Raw genomic sequence first — 19937 nt, 5'->3', positions numbered from 1 at the left:
ACTAATGGTATTCCAGAAATAAAAAGAAAAAACTGCAACCCCTGGCTGCCTCCTACTACTTAGCCACTACAAGTACTCCCAGGAGAAGGATGACAATCCCTTCTGTAGCATCTCCTCCTCTTAACTCTCTGTAACAAGTGCCAATTACCGTAATTCAAAGAGCACATGAGAGGATTAAGCAACAAACTTTTAAAGTGTTTCAAACACTTGGTGGGGAGCAAAAAAATGTTTTCTTAACTATAACGGCTAAGACGAGAGCATCTCATAGCTAAACACCAGGCATCCAGCAGCCCAGACTCTCTGAGTTATTTGAACAACTAAGGGAGAATGAAAGTAAGGATTTCAGCAGTTAATTTAAATCTTAACAATAAAACACAACAACACAGGCTGATTTTACTATGGTCCTTAGTGAGAACTTTCTATAGTTTTGTTGTTGTTATCTTGATACGATAAGATGAGCCAATTTCCAGGGATGCTTGCTCTTACAAAAAAACAGTTTTGTAAAGCCCAAATAGTATAATCAGTATTGATTAAACTGAATTTGTACTGTTAATACTCTTTGGGAATCACAAGCCACTGTAAAGAAATTATTCCTAGAAATGCTGTTCTCCAAGAAGCATGAAACAACACAGCTGATCCAATAGTGTAATAAAAATCCTAATACCATCCATTTGCCTTTCAATGTGCAGCAGATGTTCCTCACATTTTACTTATTAAGGGATTTAAAAAGAACTTAAGGGATTAGTACCAGCATAAAATAAGATTTTGCATATCATTTTCACGTATGTCTGGGCATGGGGAAAACCCAAATAGGCAACTGTTTGCTGGCATGTGTAACAGCAGCAGAGCAAAGCTCTGATCCCTGCCTGGCTGCGTGAAAGGAAACTTACAGCCCCACCTTGACTTCAAGGTGGAAGGAAGATCTGATCAGAACATATTCTTCATGCTAACAGTGGTAGGTTACCCCTTCCTCTTCTTGGTTGTGAAGACTTGCATCATTTGTTGCACTAGTGCTTCTCTGACACCTCAATGAGCCAATTCAATTTATAATCACAGCCTTTTTTGCCTCATTAAATGAGATAGGCTGAACTGATAAAAAAAAAAGATGTTGATGGATTCAATGAGAAAGAAACATCGGAAATTGCCCTGACAAATCTGGAAGAAGAGGTTTGCTGATGCAATAAAAGCAACCCTCGACTAATTGATGGGCCAACTACAGCTACACTTTGCACGGCTATTTAGCATATTTTTCAATACAATTACTAACTTGGTACCAAAACAGCACAGACAAAACTAAATCAGGATTTACTTACAATGCTGATCACAGTCTACTCTAGCAAACACCACTTGATTCTTATCTGGATATTCTTCTTTGATTACATTAGAAGCTTCCTCAAAAATAGGATGCAGCATTTGGCTGAAGCGGCACCTGTAAATAGAACACAAAATCATGACTCCAAAATATCACTTTGAAATAGTTCAATTGATGACTACTGGAACATTCCAATCTTTGAAGGAAAAAAAAAAAAAAGAAAAGAAAGAAAAGCCATTGGAAAAATCACATTTACCTTTAATCATCCAACTGACTGGATAAAAATCAGTTCAAAAGTAAACTGAATAAATCAGGTGTGGAAAAAAAAGTAACTAGAAAAGAATACACAGCTCAAGATATGCTCCCCTGCTTTATCTCCCTAGGAAACACCATTAATCAATTATAAGCCTTTAGGAAATATATTCTATTCAGAAAGTATGTTGTTCATTTTTTTCTACCTGAATTACCCATGGAAAGTGATTTTAAAAATGTAGAAAAAGAAGTTCCTTAGATTGCTGAGACTGAAATATTCACCAACACCTTCAAGAAATATCACATGTAATTTTCTACGGGTCAACAGTACAAGTTGCAAGTATTTTGTGTTATATTATTGCTCAGTTTAGGCAGAATTTGAGCAGACTGCTTTTACAGCAGTAAGAACAAAGAGAACCCTAAGGGTCCCTTCTCCCGGTAATGTCAGATTTTGAAGCAAATTCTCTCTTTTTGCCCACAGAAAAGGCAGTAGGATTGTAAAGATGCTTCAGTGGCTTTAGGAAGTTTAGGATAACAGTAGTGCACAAGCCCATTACTAATATGTCAATAAGATTATTTTATATTCTGTTCTTCCAAACATATGACAGATTTTTAAAGTGGAGATGCATAATGGCACTGTAGAAGTTGTGAGAATGAGATTTCAAGAAGTAGACTTGCAATAAAAACCAGCCTGCACTGAAACCCACCTTAAACTTAACAGTGACAGCCTGAGGATGCAGTTATGTCTGCAACAGCAAACATGTAAGTGAAGAGCAAGACTTGCTCTCAAAATGCCAAGAGAGCTGAAGTCCATCTTCTGAAAAAACCTGACTCTGGGCAGCCCAGCTGTATGCTACACATTTATGTAGCATGTATATGTTACCATGAATACATATGCTACAAATGGCTTGTATACAAAGCTACAATGGCTTCTTGTCCCTCATTCTTCTCCACCCTTAAAACAGAGAACTTTCATGACCAAAACTGATCTGTTCTCACTCAAAACTCAGGTTACATCACAGACTGGCAGTGTGCTATGTTGAGGGGTTATTGCTGTATGCCTAAAAGTAATGATCATAATTAAGGTTGTAATGTTTAAAACTGCAGCCTATTATAATGTGAAGCAAACATAGACAGAAGGAGAAGCAATCGAGACATAAACCCAGGAAAGAACTAGTTTGAAAGCAACAGACTACTGTATTTTCAATTAGAAAACTATAGGCAAACATGACAGTTTTCAAAAGACAGAAGTTAAAACATAAAAAAAAACAACAACCAACTTGAATAACTTACCAATCAGCATAAAAATTAACTAAAGCAACATCTGCATTGTCTGAGAAGAAAGAAAAAGAAAAAGCCCAATGTCACATTGTGAGGCAAACTTCTCAGTTCTTTCATCTGAGATTATAAAAGTATGCACAAAAACTACAAAAGCAAATATTTCTAGATAATTCAGCATAGAGCTTAGTCTGATTGCTAGAAAACTGATGGGGTAAATCTTATCTGAAATATAATCTGTAATAAATGGGAAAGAGATGAAAGAGGCCTTCAGTCAAGTGCTCTAGTGACTTTATTGATATACAAGACAAAAAAAAAATGTAAATACTTAAGGCATTAAGACACACAGGAAGTAATTAAGTGACACATGCAGTAAAAATTATTTCTGGATTGAAAATTAAGGCACTCACATCCAGAAATTGAACTTTAGTAGCTCTTAAGCACTAGCTCTATTATTCATAACAGTTAAAAACCAGTTAAAAGCTGAAATCCCACTACTATTTGGGGCAGAAGACTGATGAACAGGCAGCCTGTTTATGCAGCTTGCTCTGGTTTATCCTTACTTGTCTAATTTAACCTGGATACTATGGCAAAAGGTAGAAATTTTCAGTCACCAAAAATAGAAAAATGCTAAGGAATACTAAAAAAATGCAGTACTACAGCGATACATATAATGAGGTAATGAAATAATGTTCTTATGCGTTCCTTTTCCACATATTTAAAAAAAAAAATCAAAAACGGATAAATCTCCTGCTCAAAAATAAAGTATGATCTTTACAGAATATAATAACCAACCATGCTTTAAATTGATTTTTAGCAGTGCTACTGGCCTAGACACTGAAAAAAAAATTAAGTACATAATCAAACTACAGAGTATCAGCCACAGCTTTATAAAGCAGAAATGCTGACAAGCAGAAAATTGACAATGCTACAGAGCAGTTATATGTGAAGATAAGGATGCTGAAAGCCTGGAAAAGACAACATGCTGATAAAGACAACTCTTGAGTAGGCTGGAGAGCACCACAGTTTGGTTACAATTATGGCATTAAGATTTTCATTATCAGCAAGGGATGCAAGTGGTGAATAGGTAAATAACAAGGTTACCTCCAACACATGAAGTATTTCTTGAAAGTAATAGGATGAATTTTAAAAGCATTTACACTTAGCATATATTCCCTTTTGTGAATTACATTGTATAAAATAATTTTATATTGTCCACTGTAGAAAGGGTATTTACAAACAGCTCTCGTATCACAAAGCAATCCCATAACATAAGGCAGCTTCTAGTCCAGAAACCTTAATAAAGGGTTTTTTCCCCCTTGAATATATTTGAAACAATATAACAACTTTTTCCTGCAAAGACAACCAGATACAGACAAATTGTGTAGTTCTCAGAGAGAAAGGTTTCAGACAAGAAACAGTATCTGTTTAATTTAAAGATTTCCATTCTATAAGCCACCAGAATCAGGACAGTGCTTAACCTGAGGAAAGAAAGAGCTGAACAAGCAAGATACTTAAGGTCCATTACCATGGGTTTCACTTGCTGCTGTTTTTAGGGGGGAACTTTTAAAATGCCCTCTAGACTGGTTTTGGTTATGTAATCAAGCATTCCCTTCTGCAAACAAGTTAACAGTTATTTTTTTTAAGATAGTTCAAATTCTCATTGCAATACATTAGTTCAGACAGCTAATTTCAACCACAGGCATTTAATATTTCTAAGCTGATTGCAATTCATATATTCAAAGCTAGGGTATGAATATTCATTTAATATCACTACAATATTCACACAGATAAGTAACTGCAGACATACAAAGAAAAAAATTATTCTAAGTACTCACTTAAAATGTCATCTATATTTCCACTATCTAGACTTGTTATTTCACTTCTTGCTGGATTAAAAAGCCAAGACACCTAAAAAGAGAAAGCAAACCAGGTAAGGTATGTTTCAGCAGTAAAGTCTGTGATTTTAAAGTGTTGCAGCTCAAAAGCTGGAGAAGAACAGTAAAAGAACTGTAATTCAGTCAATGCATTTTAGATGACAGCAGTACCACAAATATACAAACTACAGATATAACACGCTTTTGCATTTAAAGCAAAATTAGTCCTTTTAATACAATTCTCTAGTATGTAGCCAGAAATGTTACAGGTAAATTTTGCACCTTTAAGAGTAACTTATAGTCATAACTTCACTCTGAAGAAAAAAATGAAACCCCATTTCAACAACCTCACACAGGCCAGAAGCATGTGGGCACAGAGGTTTTACCCAGAGAAGTAATTTCTTCTGTCACTTACAGGACTTGTCTGGCCAAAAAGTTTCTCATTAAGTAAAGCCTCAATTGCCTGCATTTTTACTGCTGTTTTAGGAAACAATTTAAATACATCTAACTCAACTCACTACAGTCTTTTATCTCTTTCTGTATTTCCACTTGACACTGCTTCAGTCCCAGCATTCAATAGGCTCATCAGACTATAAAAACCAAGACAACACATCAGCCAAATCATTCCATTCCAAAGCAACATTTATATCACTCTTAATGCAACTCTCATAGTGATACACGGTTTTATGGAAGGACACTCATTTTCAGTGCAACTGGCCCATATATTTTTTTCTAAAATGCAGTGGAAGAAATAGGTAGAGTTCTATCCCAGGTGAGAGAGGCACCAGTGAATTACAATTTATTTTTGCTTTGAGAGAGACAAGTGTGCAAATAAAAATTTTTGAGTAGGATAATACATTCTTGTCTGGGACATGAACATTTCCATCCTGAGCAAGCCAGTCAGAAAGTCATCGCTTCTCTGAGCACAGTCAGGGCTTGGACCAGATGCTCTGCTGTGATACCTTCACATTTTTAATTGATGTATGATTCCTTAGCTGACAGAGGTAACAGGAAAGGAAAATGAAGGTTTTTGGAAGAGAACTGACAGGAATGCACAGGTCAAGGAGTTGGGGAGAGACCAGAGATTCACACAGACAGCCCACACTGAGATCTGGCAGGACACAACATATATGCTACTGATGTTTCTAGAGACTTATTTACTCCTTGAGGTGCAAAGAAAATCTGCCTATGGCTCAAGAGGCACCAAGAAAAAACACAGCTAAAAGCATAAAGACCATCTAAATAAAGACATATAGAGCAGCTATATAGCAGGAACCAGTGATACAATGTACTCCTCACTTATGGAAGAGCCTGAGATCTATCCTGAACCCACAGTAGGACATGACTATAAAGAACAAGCCTCCAGGATATATCTGCCTTGGACATTGTTTACAATTTATCAAAAGACTCATATAATGTCACACACAAAATTTCCTAACATTTATTACAAGTGTATATGAAATATTTGATTGAAAAAAACCCACCAAACTGGATCCCTGCTTTAAGATCAGCTTCAAAAATGGTGGGAAACTTCAACAGAGAGACACTGTCAATGGTTCTGAAACAATCACTGTAAATTGCATACAGCTGATATTTGCAGCAATCATTTTCAATTCTTTCTGATTTGTGGACCACTAATCAGAAAGATTAGTAATGTGGACCACTAATCACTTCCCAGCAAAGATACTGATCCTTTCGCATTTCCCATATGGAGTCCCTTGGGTAGCATATAACTTTGACACTACAGGCTGAAAACACATCAGCTGTTGGAATATAAAATATGCACCGGTGCTTCTCTCTTGGTAGTTGAACAAGACACCATTCTTAAATGCAAATCTAAGATTTATGGTGGAGTTTGAACAGTCTTCCTGTGGCACTTCAACTGCCTGAGACAGATGTCTGAACTGTGGCTGTAAGATGATTGTAGAGAAACAAACCTAATGGCTGAGCTGTGCAGTCCAGAGATTAAACAGGCAGTGTAACAACACAATCTGCCAAAAAAATTACCTGATTAAGCAAGCTATGCAATGCACAAGTTACAGCAGGCTAGCGTTCAGGGAGTTCCTCTGCAGATGCTGTCACTGCTGACTACTGAGTAGCAAGAAGGCAGGACTCTGCCTTTGGAGTGAGAAGCTACCTGTATGGACCTGGATCCACACTGGCCAAATTATCCCCAGAGAAGTAACAGCTCATGGCAACCATTAGTGCAGACACCTCCCCATCAACCCTTAGGTGATGCATGGGATGACAGCTTCCATGGTGTTGCTGGGGGGAGGTTCTGGTAGTAGAAGTTATGTTTGTAGTGAGTAATGGGTCAGGTCAGCATGTGCTGGCACAGGTTTTGTTTGTACACACACACGCTGCTTCGTTGCAAATGTTAAGTTTGACCTAACATGTACAATTGAAGCAGTAGCTACAATTAACAAGAGTTGGAACATTGCTCTAGACAATAATGGATAGGATATTTCAACAATAATTGTCTTGGCCATCATCTGATCCTCCTGCAGGTGACTTTGCAGATTCAGTGTTCTAAAGGCTTCAGCTGCCCTGCAAGGCCTCAAGAGCCTCTGATCACCCTGAAGACCACAGAGTTACTTATTTGTAATCTTGGACAAGGTTTGTTTACAGAGAAAAATCCACACAAGCCTCTAGAAAGCAGGAACTTTTCAGCTGCTGCACACAAGCTCTGCATCACCATTCACACTTGAAAAGAGCTTCCACACTAGGTCTTGGTGTAACAGTTTTCACAGGAGCTCAGCAGTAGTAGTTCATGTTGTCTAAACAAACTGAATGGGTAAGATAACAATTTGTTAAACCCTCTTGGCTTTTACTAATATAACTTCCCAGCAGCAAGACAAATCTTATCTCAAAGGATAAATTACACATAAATTAAACATAACATAGATAAACGTATTATTTGCAGTTGAGAAATAGGCTCTGTTACTTAGCAGATATACTTCAACGGATCAGGAACTGTAGTCATATTTGTAGATTGCCACAATACACTTAAAATACATTTAACTTGCAATGCAAATATTCAACTGCACCATGAAAGCACAGGACTTACTAACCAATGAGATCCTCTTCTAGATTGTGCTATATGCAGAAAAAAGAAATTAAAACTAATACTTCTTTATAGCACAAATAAATTTTGTGGTTGCTTTCTTAACTCTTACTGTGGAAATGTGCAAGCTGCATGTACTAAGACATTAACACCAAAACAAATATTCCAAACATCTTCATGTACTGAAGGTGAAAAACAAATTAACCATATATCCTATTGTCCCTTTACATTACAGAAGTGGAAAAATACTGACACTAAAAATACATTTCCCCAAAAGTTGCACAAAACCTGAGATAATTAAAATACTTTTTTCACTAGAAGTATGAAAATTTCTGTTTTGTCAAATATATTCATAATCATGTTCTCAAACATTTTATACTGACTAAATAATTGTGGGTGCCAAACTTCTAATAATAAGTAGACAGACTCAGGGAAAAAAAAATCATTCCTTGAAGAAATGTCAATAAATATGCAAGACACACTCCAGCTGAAGCTTCCATTAAGGTATAATGCCTGTAAGGAAGAAAACACCTCCTTCTGACCCAGTAATCTTGCTGTCCCATGGGATGCAAGAGGCTTTATGATATTAGTATTAATATTTATCATGAAGGAATACAAATTTGTATTTAAATTTCTAAGAAGGCACACTGTTTTGAGAATATTTTCTGACCTTTATTGAGGCTTGTGGTTGATAGCCATGAAGACAAAACAAGATATTTTTGAGGAAGTAATTTCTGAATATCAGCTATACGCTTTAGAACAGATATTGAACATAAGTTCTGAAAAATATGCTGGCTAAGAAAAGTATTCAGATTTCACTTTTAAATGCAAACTTTACATTCCACTGGCTCATAGTAGGACATGTGGATGATAGTTCATATCTATAACTGAAGTAAAAAAAATAAATTTCAAACTGGCATCACAAGATATCTACAAACTCATTGAAGAAAGCATCTTGAAAAAATAATTCAACAGGAAAACTGGTTACTTAAGCACATCTGAAAACAACTCAGGTTTCTGCACTTACATTGGACTAAATTAAGTATTTTTTACATTTCTATTTTTTAAATGTTCAAACTGAAAATCTGAAGGTAAAACTAAGTACCTATGAAATAAAAAGATTTTTTAAAATAGAGTAGAATATGAGAAATACTCGAATGAAGCTGCTCAAGTTAGATTCGGATATTTATAATCTACCCACAATAATTTAACACTACAGAAAAATGACAAAACAAATGTAGACTGAAACAAGCAAATGCAGAAAGCTTTACACACTTATAGAATACACTGCTGGGGGGAAAAAAATCAGGAACTGAACAATGTGTTCACAAAGATAAAATTTATCTCATAGGTGGGGAGGGAAGAAGAGGAAATGACATACATTTTCACTCTTCTGGTCCTGACAAATAAAGCATGAACATCATGGCTCAGGTTCCTGGGAGTTCCTGAAGATAACAGAGGTCATGCTTTACTGGAAAGTTTAATTAGCACAGAAATCTTAGTATTTCTGATCAAGTTTTGGTCCTCATTTGAAGTTATCCAATAGCTTAGGGAGCCAGTAGCAGTCACTTCTGAGGAATAACTACAAATCAGCTGAGACTTATTCTGATTGTTTCCAATGGAAGACATCAAAGAACTGTTCAAAAGCCACTATCATCCTCTCAAACACACCCCGCAAAGCCACACAAGTATCCTTACACAAAACAAAATGCCTGGACAGAACCTATTAAACTCATACCCAACACTGAATCTCTGCTAGACATCACATCACTTTTCCAAAGAGGAATTAAAAGCACATACAATTTGACTCACCTTCTGCTGACAGTATTGCTATTCAATTGTCATTCCACACATCCAATTAACACGCCTGCTCGTCTATTCAAGAGATTTAGATCAACTTTTTATAAACATTTTACCAGTACCAGTTAGTGTTGTTACTTCTTTAATTGCTAACTGGAAAGGAAAGAAAGACCTATAGTTTTAAAGGTATTTCCTTTTCAAGTTTATTATACTTAACATGCCGCTTTCTTGCAGAAGATTTTAAGTCTAAATGTGCATAACCTTAAAATTGCAAGAAAAGGAAACAAGAACCCAGGTCTGTTGCATTCTAGTTCTTTGTGCCTTTATTTTTTAATGCACATAATGAAACAGAGGTCCTCATTTCCAAAGCAAACTATCTGTAGAATATAGAAAATGTATTCATGGAGCATTATGATTTCTAATTAGTATTACACCTGCAAGGCAATCAACAAGAGCAGCCTTCATTTTCACTTGCTAAACTTTTCATTTACCTTTTCCTCCTGCTGGGAACTCCTAAAGGCACACAACTAAACCATCTCTCTCCTCTAACACAAAATCATTTTACATTTGGCAACCAAGTCTAGCCCACACCTAATCCAGATTGACATGTTGAAGTTACTACCTGAAGTCCAAGCCCCCCAGGACCCTGCTGCTGACTCTCAGTCCCTGAGTACCTCTTTTTTTATGCATTCTGCTGATCTGCTGCTGCTGTGAGGTCTGCATTAAACGCCTGGACAGCAGGAAGCAGACGGGTTTACAGCGTGCTGTAGGATGATACAAATTGAAAGCAGTCCCAGAAGACAGCAATGCCAAAGCTGGCAAGACATTGTAAGAGCCCCTGAATTTTGGCTTCAGAACCATCAATCAGGAACATCTTGCTGGCGGCATTCCCAGAAGCCCCGTAATGAACCACAAAGTTCAGAGCAGAGAGAGGTAACAGTAAATACAGAACGCTGAGGGGAAATAAAAAAAGAACATTATTCACCCTCTCAATGAGAGCAGTTCAACTTTTAGTTGTCACCACTTGATTCCAGACTGTGCCCAAACATTTTCATAACTTAGACTGACTGCTGCCATCCCTGATGAATATGCAGGGTTTTAATTGGTAACATAAGCTGCTTTCATTATAAGACTATGAGACAAAGATCTATTAGTTCAAAACATTAACTAATGATCCCTTCTCAATTATATTCAAGTTTTCAGAGCAATTTTTAAATGGGTAACAAAAAGTAATTTTCTTATAATTTTTCACTTAAAAGCCATACCTTAAATTTAGTACAGAAATTAAAAATGCTCAAAATAAGCTACTTAAAAAAGATTTAAAGATTGCAGTTACGAATGCTCAGAAGAACAGAGAAAAAAATCTAACTAAACAGAAATATGGGTAATATATAATTAGAAAAGTAAACTTACTTCTTCAACCTTAATAAACAGTTCACTTTCATGCTGTTTTAGCCAAACTACACAGAGCTAAGTAGAGACTACCACATTAAAAAGAAATAATGAAATTTTTTGTCCTCCACATATCTTGTTGTATATTCCCATTTTAAGTGTGTGAAAGGAATATTTGGTGTAAGTGTATATCTTATTAATACAAAAGAACTTATTTTCAAATGAAAATACTGGAAACAGAAGAATCCACAATTCATAATGCTATCCTTGAAAATCCAAATTATATTGATTTGACACGCTAAATTAGGAAAAAGAACTCACAGCTAATGGTTCCTAAAACTGAACTTCACACATAAGCAAAGGAGTTGCAGGATTGTCCCATTTACAGGGAATGGTTCACAGCTGCAGAGATCTCTTAATGACCTGATACCACAGCACCAAGGATTTCCAGAAAAATGGGTCAGTTGACCTCTCAATAGTTTGCAAACAATCATTAGAGGACACAAGATGTTCATTCAGAAAGTCCATTGCAGAGATGAGAATTAAACATCATTAACATAACATGTTGTCCAATGTATTGCATTTTTTTCCACAAAGCTATTAGTAGCAGAATTATGCACCCAAACACAATTCTAAAGCTTAAGTTTTTGGGCACAAACCTATGGATTATGGTCTTTTATAGAAATGTTTAAGCAACAGCTCAAAAAAATGACACGAGGCGTGTCAAAAAAAATGTCACGGAGATAAGACCTGTAATATATTTCCAGCTGAACTATTTGTAACATTCAGTTATTTCTCTTGGCCTTTAGGGAAAAGAGTAATCTCCATTCAGGGTTATGATCCACTGGTTTCCTTGCCTTATACATCCACATACAGAGAATGTAGCCCATATACCTTCAAAAGATGTAAACAGATGTCTGAACATCTGTATTAATTTGTGAGTAATGTTCAGAGTGCCCCACATCTTCACAGATAGGAATCTACCTTAAAGCCTGTTTCACAGATATAAAGCGATGAATTAAGCTCCCCAGGAAACTACTGAAAACTCTGAATCTTTAGATATTTTGTTTACCAAGCTGCTTCTCGTAAACAAGCAGCTAGAATTCCCCTGAAAAAGAAAGGTCACATTTGTGCAGCTTTTTAGGAAAAAACACCTCATGTTCCAATAACTCTTTCTTTTCCCTTTTGCCAACTGCTCTGATTATTTGGCAACAACACAAGGATACACTTTCAAGAAGGAGTAACACACATAAAATACAAATGCAATCTCCAAAATGATTAGCACAAATTAAGCAGCTGTTGCTGTGTATGAAAGCCAGCACCCTCAAGGTCCTCAACTTTTTAAAGCATGATCCAGCAATATGAAATAAAAGGCAGTTCAGTCTTGTCAAGACTTTGGTAAGGCTGGCAGAGCGGAGTAGCTTGCTGCCCCTTTTCGCTAAGTCAAGGAAAAAGGCCCTGTTCTCTATTTTGGCCACTGCTATTAAATGTAAAACCCACTACCAAAAAATTTGTTAGAGACAGTTTAGATGTTAGAGACTGTGTACTTTTAACCCCATTCTTCATTAGGAAAGCCAAACACTAGTCCTGTTACTCATTATAATCTACAGGCCTTCCTGTGCCCTTTATTGTAGTTTTTACACTGGGCCATCACAGAACAAGAAATTAGCTTTTATTTTTCTTAAATAATACAAATGTATTTATGTTTTGTTCATTCCTGGACAGGTTGTGAGAAGGCACATTAAAATGAAACAAAAATTTTTATGTCTTTCTGTGGGAGGATTGACCATGGAATTCAGAATCTCTCCTTTAATGCATAATCTTAGAGGAAGAAACCAAAAGTAGCATTTCCATAAGAAACCATATTTCTTATATCACATGAATAATGGCTAGCTTTTAATAATTTGAAGGATTGAACATATTAGTGGATAACTGAATTTTCTATCCCTGCTGCCTATACACATTCTACCACTATAAAAATAAACACAATTTCTATTTTGACAAACTTTACTACATATTGACATTATTCTTCAATAAGACAAATCCAACTTTTTTTTAAAGTGAAATTATCAACTCCAACACCTACTTGCTTCTAGATGCTTAGCTTTTTATTAATTACACAATGTAGCTGTAATACTGAATAAATTTTTTACCCTTCTCCAAAACATCTCCAGATCTTTGCGTTATCATGAAAGGTGGGAACTTTAGGCCAAGACAAACCTTTTCAGTTTTACCTTTCAGCTGGAACTTGTTTTAAGAGTGGGTATGAATTATTGTAACCAACTGCTCAAATGCCAATATAAGGACTACCATAAACACACAGCAACTGGCCCTCCATAGGAAAAATACCCACACTAGACTGACACTGCTCTAAACCATGCAGCTGAGCCTGGGTTAAGAGGGGAAAAAAAAGGTTGTAAAAGCAACAAAGAGACAAACAAAATACTTAAATGAAAAATACAGCTGGGTCATTCTCCTCACCTAGTCCATCCAAAGGGATGCAAAACATACTGGTTTAACTTGCACTCTAAGGAGAACATAAGGGAAGACAAGTGGACAAGCCAGTCTCTGATAACACTGTTTAAATTGTACCATTTACCTTAATGCAGCTGCTTGTTTGTACTTCTGAATAACAAAATCCTTTTGAAAGCACAGAATTACAGCCACCATGATTCAGCTCATCCTTATTTGATGCTGAAGGTTATGATGGTTAGAACTAAACAACAGAGCAGAGCAGTAAACATACGGATGATTCTGTGGCAATTGGCAGCTATAGTTAAATTCTGACTCTCTTCCACTTTTACTATTACATAGTCATGTTTAGCTCTGCAATCTCCACCACAACGAACCCACATGTAACTACTCCATTTACTAAGCTCAGATCTAGAGCTTTCAGCACTAATAACTTCTACTATCACTATGACTCTCCTTGTGCTACAGATTTTGTTTTTCCTTCATCATGATTGAGATGCCACTTTTCCTCAAATTACCTCCTAATACTGCAGCAAGAGGCTAAGGATTTGTTTCTACAGCTATCAAAAGACAACTACAGTAACTTGTGATTTAGCCATTTGTGGTGTATGAAGAGTTTGCCCATACACTGAAACTACAGAGATTCAGTCCAGCCGTGTTGCTCCTCCTCCTTTTTCTGAGAAATCAAAATGAGGAACACCTCTGAATTTCAATATTACAAGCTTTCTAAAATACAATGGCATTCCCTTAACACTCAGAACTGCAGAATAAATCCACTTAAAACATAATCAAAACTTACATTACTTTGATAATTTTATTTTCTTCATTCCAGGCATAATTGTGATGCACACTCCACAAACTTCCACTCTACACATGCAAACTGCTAATGATAGCATATTAAAGCTCTTGGGACATCCATTAGCTTGTCTCTAGAAAGCAATTTTTAGGGATAATTTATTATTTGCTACCTTAAAATAACATACGAATGGTATATGATAACGGATAAGATCTTTCCAAATAAGTGGTGGGTCTGTGTAACAGAAATACTACTCCACAGCTGCATTCTAATTTACAAGTTGGCATTGGAAAAATCTCCCAATTCAAATGAGGAGGTAAAAAAAAAAAAAAAAAAAGATACCTTTTTTACAAAATTAATCCATTGCCTATCTTCTAGGGAAGAGCACTGATTAAAGCAATGCTACCTCCTGAACCTGAAGAGAAAAATTCACCTTTGGGACCACAGCTGCAGGTACCTTGAAGAATGAGAGACTAATTTCAGACTATAAGACCTATTTTCTTTCTGCCCTAAACAGCTGCTAAGGTCCTGCACATATGCAGTCAATTTATCCTGGATAACTCTGGACAGAAGAATAAAAAATGCAGAGGACAAGACACATGCCACAGATATTTTGAAATGCACAAAAGAAAATCATACAGAGATTCAAGGAACATTAAACTTGCCAGCTTCAAGCTGACTACCACAAAAACATCCAAGCAAGTATTCCAGACTGGTCCTAAAAATAGTATGAACACACTAACATGGTGCAGTCCTTGAACTGGGAGCAAGGTTTGGACACCCTGGCTCTGCAGTCAACCAGCTTTATACAGCTATCTTACTGCTCACAACATGGAAGGCTGCTGCAACCAAAACTGTTACCAAAATCCTCAGTGAGGTATCACAGCTATTTACTGGCTTATTTAAAAATATTTATTATGTATATAACACCAATTATATGTAGACATTTGCATTGGTTTAGCAAATTCTGCTTGCCTATATTGACAGAAAAAAATTCTAAAAAGGCCTCTCCCCCTTCAATTATACCTTTTTAACCAAAGCAGATTTAAATGCCATTCCAAGGTAATTCCTGAGAGGCCTGAACACTTGCTGAGCTCCCTTCACTAATTAACGGATCATTAGTAGGAAAGAACCCCTAACTATTCACCCCCTGCACCACATACTGTCTTAATTACCTTCGTGAAGCAACCAATTCGTCTTTCAGTTATTGTGTCCAAAATCCCAAGTGAATTGACTCAAAAGGGAGAAAGAAAAAAAAAGGACAAAAGTTTTTTTCATATTCACGTTTATGAAAATTCATAATTTTTATGACTGGCAAAGCATCTAGAAGCTAAGTGCTTCTAGCAAAGTTAAGAAAGGGGATTTCAGTAAATTATGAGAGTCAGAAGTGATAGACTGACTAAAGGAACAAAAAGCTTTTCTTGGGATTACAAATATGGATACATCACTGAAAAGCTTTCCCTTTGTGCAGCTTTTGAGAAAGTTAATTATATCATCACTTCATAATCACGACAGCTATGGGAAACAGAAAAACACTATCACAGCTGTTGTTTGCTTTTTCCAGACCATTGGAACAGGCACCTATTCCTTGCCTTTCAAAATACTTCCTTGCAGAGTTCCTAATGAACAAGTTCTCTCTGTGTTTATGCCCAATTGCCACAGGAATCCAGTTGGAGACAAAATATAAGCTTTACTGCCAGTTATTTTACAACAGAGATTAGACTGCTCTTCTCTCTTTTTCACAAATCTATGAAAATAAAACCCAAAAAGTCCTTGCAGACATTCATATTTTTTTTGGATGCACCTCAATGAAAAACACAAGAAACAGGCAAGAATCACAGATGCCAAACAAGACAGAAGACGGCTGGCTGCAAAAAACATGCCAAGGAACCAGGTCATTGACCATACTTCATTTCTACATTTCTATGGTCTGCTCATGTTCCTGTTTCATGAACATCATTTAGGATACAAAGTTTGAGTCATTAAAAGAAATTGAAGCCACAGAGAAGCATCTTGCTTTGAAACAATGTAGTAAACCATATACCTGAAATTTCTCTGTGAATTAACATATCCTTCATTTTAGACCCAAAGTGAAGCAGCTGGGAGATTCCACCACATAAAATGTGGAAACTTACATATTCCAGGAGACAAGACTTTGGACCTCCTGTGTTTCATTTCATCGCCACTGCTAATGCAACTTTTACACATATGACTGGGGCTCATACTAAATCCCATCTATAATCTACTACAATATTTATTTTTTACCTAGAAGTATGTATTTTTTACCTAGAAGTATATTCCATGGTACCTCACAGGACCATGGAATAAAGTGACAAGAACTGAAGGCACTTGGGTCTTAATTCAGTTCACTCATAAAACACAGCTCTGAAAGCCAAAAGAAACCCACAAGAGCCTGCTGACCTTCAAGGAGAATCCCTTCAGAGCTCAAAACCAATCCACTCTACTGGGCAGAAAGCTGGTATGGCAGAAGACCTGCATGGGTCAACACAGAATTTCTGGATGAGTTAAAAAAAAAAAAAAAAAAGAAAAAAAAAAAAAAGAGGGAGCAGACAGAAGGCAGAAGGTAGAGGTAAGAAAAATACTTGATAGGAAGAGAGAAACACTGCTTGAGCTGGCAACAGTCCAAGCTCAGCTGGAGTTGAGAGAGGGATGTTAAGGAAGGCTGGCAACAAAAGGAAGAGAGGAAGAGTAAGAAAATTGTAGGCCTGCTGCTCAGCTAGCAGGGGACAGAGAGACCAAGTACACAGAAAAGGCTTAGACACTAAATATTGTCTTTGGCCGATTTTATACTGGTGAGGTCTGAGCCCATAGCAGAGTTCCAGGGAAAAGAAACGTTACATGAGTAGAAGACCAAGTTAGAAAGCTCTTCAGCAACTGGGACATACACTGAGCCACGGAACCAGACCAAATGTTTTCTCCCTGGGTCACCAGGAGAATTATGGAAACAAATTTTCTTTCCAGAAGCCACATCCATCCAGCATATATTTGGAATAAGTCAATCAATCTGTTTTCTGTGACAAGACATTTAGCTCTGTAAACAAGGAAAGAGTACTGGACATTGTTTGCCTTGACTTTAGCAAGCTTCTAACACAGCACCTCAAAGGATCCTTAGACCTAAATTATTGAGGCATGAATTGAATAAGTGAACTATAAAGTGAGTGACACAGCAGCTGAACTGCTGAGCTCAAAGGGCTATAAACAAAGATACCACATCCAAGTGGCCTCTAAGGAAGTTACTCCAGACCAATACTGAGTATAAGATTTGTCTGTGGTAATGACCAGCGAGATGGAACAGAGTGCCTCCTCAGCCGTTCCCCAAGGACACAGGAACTGGGTGAAGTGCTTTATAAGCTAGAGGGAATATCCCCTATTCAGAGACACCTCAAATGGCTGGAGAAGTGGCTTGACAGAAACCTTTCAAAGTTCCACAAAGCCAAAGTCCTGTATCTCTGTTGGAATAGCCCTATACAGGCTGAGAGCCAACCAGATGGAAAACAGCTTTACAGAAAAGGTCTTGGGGAGCAAGTTGAACAGGAGTCAGCAGCATGACCTTGCAGCAGAGACAATCACACACTGGGCTGTGTTATCAAAAGTGTAGCCAGCAGACCACGGGAAGTGATTCTTTCATCTGGCACTTGTGTGAGCACATGTGAAGGATTCTGCCCAGCTTTGGGACCGCCTGTACAAGATATTAACATATGGAAGTGAAGCCCAGCAGATGGCTACGAAGGTGAGTAGGGACTGGAGATCAGAGTATACAAGGAGAGGCTGAGACAGCTGCATTTGTTCAGCCTCAAAGAAAAACTATTACTGCTGTTACCAGCAACCTAATCAGAGGTTATAGAGAAGACAGAGCCAGACTCTTCCCAGAGATGCAGTGACAGGACATGAGACAATGTACACAATCCACATCTCCAGACAGACTTTTCAAAGAAAACTTGCAATAAAGTTTCCATTCAACACCAAAACAGGTGACCAGAGAAGTTGCAGAACCTCCATCCGTGGAGTTATGTGAGACAACTGGAAAAAAATTGAGCAATTCCATCCAAGTTACTCTTGCACTGAGCAGGGAGTAATACCAGATGACTTTAAGAAGTCCTTTAAAATTTAAATGATCAAACTTCCAGTGGCAATCAAAAAACAGAACTCTGCAGCTTGATCCTATCAGGTAAACACAGTGAGACTCTCAATATCCCCCTCCATGAAAGCTCTCTTGCTAAAGCCAGACATAGGTCAAGAAAGAAGAGATGGAAGAAACATAGAACATTTACATAATAAGAACAGAAGAAAAGGAGATTTACTGCGTTCAGACATTTACTATGTTCAGCAGAAACCTTGTGCTGCACATATGATTACGTTATTTGCTGAAAGTATGCCCAGAGCACCTGCCTTTAGGTAATTATGTGGAATGTTCTGTCCTTGCTGCTTTTACCATTCCAGCCACTATACAGTTTAAGGCACAGAGCACTGCACTTTGTATTTTGCTTAGTGCCACTGTAGAGGACAACATTTACATCCTATCAGCCACCCAAAGCGCAGATCTTGTGGATCACTACCATTGAAAGGTCTATGTACATGCATGTGAAGGAGCTTCCAGGTTTGGTTCACTCCTAGAAGAAGCTCCAAGTCACAGGTGCTTGTCTGGAAGACAGTACTGGAAATTTGCACATGTTTTAATGGCATGAACGGCTGGCTCCTAGCTATAAAGACTATTGTCAGGGTAGCAGTTTCTCAGTAATAGCATATGTAAAAATAGGAAAAAATCTAAAATTGTTTTTGAGTATGCCTTGTTGCTTTTTGTAAGGCACTTTTACCAAAGCATGATTAAATGTGGAAACAGTGCTACAGCTGGTTTGGAAAAACACAGCATCCTCAACCAGCAGTGAAAAAAACATTCTGAGTAAGTGTTAAAGTATAGCAATAACTTTGCAGAATAACCCTTAACAATGTAAAAAGAAATACCTGAGAGACAGTGAATTTGAAAATAAAATTATTCAAACTTCTAAAATCTTATCTATGAACTTTTTGTAATTAGACTTGACATTACTAACTTTACTTAACATACATTGAGCACTTGACATTACTAACAGGTTTGGAAAAGAAAATTGCATGTGTTTCTACTGATGGTTAGGATGCTCCTGATGAAGGAACATGTTAGGGAGAGAAGAATGTAAAAGGCAGAATTCTCAAAAGGAAATTTTATCTCACATCCTTTCCTAATTCTCTATAACACACCTCTCCTCCTCTACTTCTCCAGGAGCTTTCTCCAGCTTGGAGTTTTGGAAGAAAATATTCCTTAGGCTCTGATCTCTGCAGCCTGTATTGTTTCTTCTTACATCCCCAAATGTTCCTGCATTTCCTCCTCTGGACCACCAGAGAACTTATTCAATGAACAAGTTGTTGTTAATGCATCCAAACCCACTTTAAGCATTATTAAAGCACTTGTTTTTGAATCTATCTCTAGACTCTCCTGAAGAGGTTTTGAAGAAGGCCTGGTATAAAATTTACAGCATATTTGTACACTTGCCTTATGCATAAGACAATTCGCTCCCCTTAAGCAAACAAAATATCTGGAAGCTATACAAGTGAGGCTTACAAAAGAGTCTGCAAGGTGAAAAATTGGTTCTCCTGAATAGCAGCATACAATCCTTAAGTCTTTCAAATGAAATAGGT

The 19937-nt window shown here is 37.1% G+C and overlaps 1 protein-coding gene across 3 annotated transcripts in view; it reads right to left on the bottom strand.

The window, feature by feature from the left end:
- Positions 1-19937, bottom strand: part of ERP44 (endoplasmic reticulum protein 44) — a 48277-nt gene that overhangs the window by 24179 nt on the left and 4161 nt on the right. For 2 of the 3 annotated variants that reach the window (XM_058831937.1, XM_058831938.1), the window contains exons 2-4: positions 4681-4753; positions 2858-2897; positions 1314-1429 (exon numbers count right to left, since the gene is read on the bottom strand). In XM_058831937.1, the coding sequence (XP_058687920.1) occupies positions 1314-1429; positions 2858-2897; positions 4681-4753 (229 nt within the window). Of the gene's footprint in view, positions 1-1313; positions 1430-2857; positions 2898-4680; positions 4754-17102; positions 17250-19937 lie in introns of those variants that run through there. The other variant, XM_058831936.1, reaches the window with a different exon arrangement.

The sequence above is a fragment of the Poecile atricapillus genome, chromosome 2 (genome assembly GCF_030490865.1).
Source record: "Poecile atricapillus isolate bPoeAtr1 chromosome 2, bPoeAtr1.hap1, whole genome shotgun sequence".
Taxonomy (NCBI): Eukaryota; Metazoa; Chordata; class Aves; order Passeriformes; family Paridae; genus Poecile; species Poecile atricapillus.
This window is presented reverse-complemented; position numbering and strand designations above follow the sequence as displayed.